Source organism: Calidris pugnax, unplaced genomic scaffold, assembly GCF_001431845.1.
Source record: "Calidris pugnax isolate Ruff unplaced genomic scaffold, ASM143184v1 scaffold180, whole genome shotgun sequence".
Classification (NCBI taxonomy): domain Eukaryota; kingdom Metazoa; phylum Chordata; class Aves; order Charadriiformes; family Scolopacidae; genus Calidris; species Calidris pugnax.
The window spans coordinates 960,712-965,181 of NW_015090916.1; the positions used below are offsets into that span (position 1 = coordinate 960,712).

General features: G+C 63.3%; 1 protein-coding gene across 1 annotated transcript; it reads right to left on the reverse strand.

The window, feature by feature from the left end:
• Positions 1 to 50: 50 nt before the first annotated feature.
• ZPR1 (ZPR1 zinc finger) lies at positions 51 to 4,048 on the reverse strand. The gene is made up of 13 exons (XM_014949521.1): positions 3,763 to 4,048; positions 3,376 to 3,466; positions 3,098 to 3,168; positions 2,827 to 2,913; positions 2,626 to 2,748; positions 2,440 to 2,493; positions 2,276 to 2,342; positions 2,022 to 2,092; positions 1,453 to 1,542; positions 1,257 to 1,367; positions 1,065 to 1,151; positions 771 to 836; positions 51 to 411 (listed from the first exon to the last, which is right to left on the reverse strand). Exons 2-13 carry the CDS (start codon positions 3,461 to 3,463, stop codon positions 277 to 279), a joined length of 1,050 nt encoding a protein of 349 aa, XP_014805007.1. The 5' UTR covers positions 3,464 to 3,466; positions 3,763 to 4,048; the 3' UTR covers positions 51 to 276.
• Between the last annotated feature and the right edge of the window lie 422 nt (positions 4,049 to 4,470).

Genomic DNA, 4,470 nt, shown 5'->3' on the forward strand with positions numbered 1-4,470 from the left:
AGGAGGAGGAGGAGGAGGAGGAGGAGGAGGAGGAGACCATGACACCGCGCCTCCTTCAAACACCTTTTATTTGGGGGTCGCAGCCCCGAAGGCACCCCGAAGCGCCCCCCTCCCGCCCCGAGGGACCCACAGGGGAGGCCCTGCCGCCCGCGGGCTGGAGCGGCTGCCCCAGGGCTGGCACCCCCGGGAAGGGGAGAGGGGCTCCGGCCCCAAAGAAGTCCTGGTCCCCGCGTCCCTCGGGGAGGAAGAGGTTGAAGGGGTCCCGGCCGGTCCTGGCTACCGGGCCGAGGCTCCCTCCGACTCGTAGCCCTCCGTCTTCATGTCGTTCAGGCCCAGGTCTTCGTTCTGCTCAAACGTCCGCTCGTAGCGCTCCACTTTCAGCTCCGGGTCCTCCTCCGGGGCATAGACGTTCTGTGGGGCGAGATGGAGGTCTCCTTCGCACCCCTCTTCTCCAAGCCCTGGGCACCAGCACGGGCTTTCACCCCTCCCCAGTGCCCCAGAGGAGATTTCCCCCCACCGAGGGCCAGACTTGCCCATCACCCCACGGAGGGCACGACCCAGACCTCCCATTCCCAGCCCCAGGAGCAGACATCACTCCCATGTTCCTTCCCACAAAGCCACCACCAGCTTTCCCCGGAGGGACCCACTCGCTGCCAGAGCCCACAGGGAACCCTGCCCACCCACCCACCTCAGGGAAATAAAGAAGAAAACCCCCCCAAACTGCTCAGGAGACTCCAAGGAGCCCGCCCTGCGAGGGCACAGCGCCGTACCTGGAGGTAGCTGTTGCCCGCAGGGTCATCCATGATGAAGTGAGCCCTGGTCTTCCCCTCAATGATCTGCAGAAAGAGAGCACGGCCAGGTGTTAAGGCTCATCCTGATCCTTCAGCGCTTCCAGCACCACGATGTTCAGTTCTAATGTTTCCCTCAGTTAAAAACCAGCAACAATTTGGTAAAACAAGGAGAGAAGGCACGGTGAGGCTGGCCGAGCTCAGAGAAACTTCCCAGCTGCAGAGATGGTGGGGAAACCCCCTTCCAGAGCCCGGAAAAAACAAGAGTGCACCCACCTCCTGCAGCTTCCCGATGAACTCCTGCAGCTTCTCCGCTTTGCCGGGCGCAGAGCTGTCCCCCAGCGTGAAGGGGTTTCTCTCCACCTGGGAAGAGCAGCCCCACTCACTCAGCCAGCCCAGAGACACCCCCGGCCCCACAGCCGGGCCAGGTATGGGGGTCTGAGCCCCACCGGCCAGCCCGGCACTCACCAGCTCCCTGATGTCCTTCAGCAGCCCCTCCAGGGTGGTGAACTTGCCCCCCAGCGCTCCCATCCCCAGCTCGAACTCCAGCTCGGGGATCTCCACGCTGCACGTCTCCGACTGCGGGGCAGAGCACCCCGTGAGTGCCCCCGTGTGCCCCGGATCCCCCCACACCCCCCGCAGGAGGGCAGGGCGGGCACGGTACCTTTAGGACGTCCCTCGTCATGTCGGAAGGGTCTGTAATCCGGAGGGTGATCCTGGTGCCCTGCGGTTCGATGGCTCCCCCAGACTTCACCTGCAGACACCCAGCAGTCAGTTTCCCAGACTTTTACACTCAAAAATTTATACTTTTAAACTTAAACACGTGCCACGGGGCTTCCAGAGGGTTCACCCTGGCAGCTCAGAGCAGACTCCCAGCCTGGGGACAGCTGACTTGCACCAAGTGGAGCTCTTCAAGCCCAAATAGTCCCCCTTCCCGTGTTTTGGAAGGTAAATCAGAGCCAGCCTGACCCCACCGCACACAGCAGGGGCTGCACAGCTCCCCTCTGCTCTGCCCCCCGCCCAGAAGTGAGCAAGGCAGCTCTGCTTCACCCACCACAATGCTCCTCACCACACCGCCCAAAAATCCCACCTCCCTCCCAGCCCGGCTTCCCCAACAGCCACACCATGAAGCCGAGGCTGGGGACACCAAGAAACCCCCCACCAAGAAAGCCCAGACCACCAACTCCCCTCCCCACGGCCCCCCAGAAAAGCCTCAGTGGTTTTCCAGCTCACCTCATTCGTCCTGTGCCCACAGGAGTCGCAGTTTGTGGCCATGATAATCACTTCCTTGAAGTGTGGGATTTCTGGAGCAGGCAGTCAAGGAAAACTCAAGGAAGGGAAGGTCTGGGAGAAGCAGCCTGTGCCCTCTTCACAGCCTGTGCCTTCTTCTCAGCCTCAGCCCCTCCCGAGGCACCACAGAGAGGCTCCCACCCCTCCAGCCCCCACGCAGACCCCTGCAGTGGGCACTGACCTGTGCCCAAGGATACGCACCAGCTTCATATTGGTGCTGGCGGGAGCATTGCACTCAGGGCAGTTGGTGTTGAACTGCAGCACCTGGGTCCCAGGAACGAAAGAAAAAGAGCATCAGAAAGTCCCAGCCAGCCCAGAAATCACCCAGGCACGGCCACCGTCGTGCTGCAAAGTCCCCCACCTCGTTCCTCAGATCCTCGGTGGACTCAGTTGGCTTCTCCTCCGGCTCCTCTCCCTGCGAGAGGGGACACCAGAAGCAGCATCAACTTCTGTTCCTGAACCCAGGGCCTCCCAGGGAGCGAGGGCACTGACCGGCCCTGCTGCCCCTGGCCTGGCATGGGCTGAGCCCCCAGCAGCTCCCCGGTACCTCCAGCCCCAGCATGGCAGCCTGCTGGGGACTCCTCCTGTAGTGAGTCACCACCAGGGCATCGTCCTTCTGCGGCGCGTGAGGGTTCTCCACGAAGCTGTTCCCTGAGGGGTCGTCCAGGATCTAGGGGAGAACCAGGCCTCAGGAGGCAGCCCCCGCCTCCCCCATGCAGGAAGGGGCCGCGCTCTTGCCCGCACTCACAAAGGTGAAGGAGGAATGTACTTCTTTCAGCTGCTTTAGTTTCCCGATGAACTCATCTATTTTAGTTGCCACCTCTTCATCCGTTGCCTGCAGAAGAGGACACCTTTGAGACTGATGCCAGGGGCAGCCAGCGCTGAGCACAGCACAAAGCAGAGAGCCTGTAACACTCCCCTCAGCAGCAGCGGGCAAAGACAACGGGCAGAGGAGGAACAAAAACACCCATTTCCCAAGCGGGTGCCCCCAAGGAGCTTCCCCTCCCACGGTGCCTTACCCTGCGGAGGGGCTGGTCCTGCTCCAGGCCCGCCACAGCTCTGTCAATTATCCCTTCGATGGTAGTAAGAACTGGAGAAGAAAAGAAAACAGAAATGATGGCACCATTAAGCACGACACAGCGGTGCTGCCCGCCCTGCCAGCTCCCACCAACCCCCTGCAGCCTCCGCAGGTTGGCCCAGAGAAGCTTGTTTGACCCAACAGGCAGGAGGCCGGGCCCTTAACGGGCGTCTACCACGCACCCCCGGGCACGCCGAGGGGCGCAGGCCAAGCACCCACCTCCCTTCTGGGTGAAAGCAGGGATCTCGAAGTCCAGCTCTGGGATTCGAGCCGTGGCACAGTCGGTCTTCACCACCTCCCTGTTCATGTCCTGCACACGACAGCCCAGGAGCAGAGTTAGGGTCCCCGAGAGGACCCTGAGTCCCCAGACCCCACGCTGGGGTACGCAGCGCCCACCAAAGCAGCAGCGTTAGCAAATACAGAGGCTGACAGAGCTACCTGTGCACAGGAGTGCACCAGAAATGTGCACGTTTTGGGCTTTAAATGGTTACTACCAAACAAATAAGGCTACTTCTCAAACAGCACAGAAGATAAACACTTTATTGCTCAAGCAAGACCAGCTTGTGAGGGACAAAGGTGGGGACGAGGAGGGGAGCCCCAGCTCACCTGCCGGGAGGTGACAGCCAGGGTGTAGCGCACGCCCTGCTCCTGGATCCTGCCCGCGGACTGGATCTCCGTGTTGGACCAGGAGCAGCTGTCGCAGGCGAAGGAGCTGACGATGATCTCTTTGAAGAAGGGGATCCTGGTGAGCAGGAGCCGCGTCACCCCCTGGGGCAGCGAGGGGCCTCGTGGGAACCCGACTCTTCAGGGCAGCGTCTCCCCCAGGCCCCAAATTCCTGCCAACACCCACCCTCCTTCCACCTCCCAGCAGGCCCTGCCTCCCACCTCCCCCTGCCTGTCCCTTCACCCCTGCCCTCCACATCCTGTGTCACCCCCCAGCTCCGGGGGCTGCCGCAGCCCCCGGCAGGTCCTTCCCCCGGGCCTGGCCCTCACATCCTTCTACCCAGACCCCAAAGGCCGCCGCGGCCCGGGCAGCCCCCTGTCCTGCCGCTCCCCACAAGCTCCCTGGCCTCCTCAGGCCGCTGTGGCCTGGGCAGGTCTCTGTCCTGTGACCCCCACAGGCTCACTGCCCACCCCCCCGGCCGCTGTGGCCCGGCAGACGCCTTCCCTGCTGCCCCCCCGGCAGGCGCCTTCCCTGCCGCCCCCCCGGCAGGCGCCCGGTCCCTACAGGCCGCTGCGGCCGGGGCAGGCCGCTGCCCTCCTCCCCGCCTCCTCCAGGCCTCACAGGCCGCCCCGGCCTAGCCGCGCCCCCCC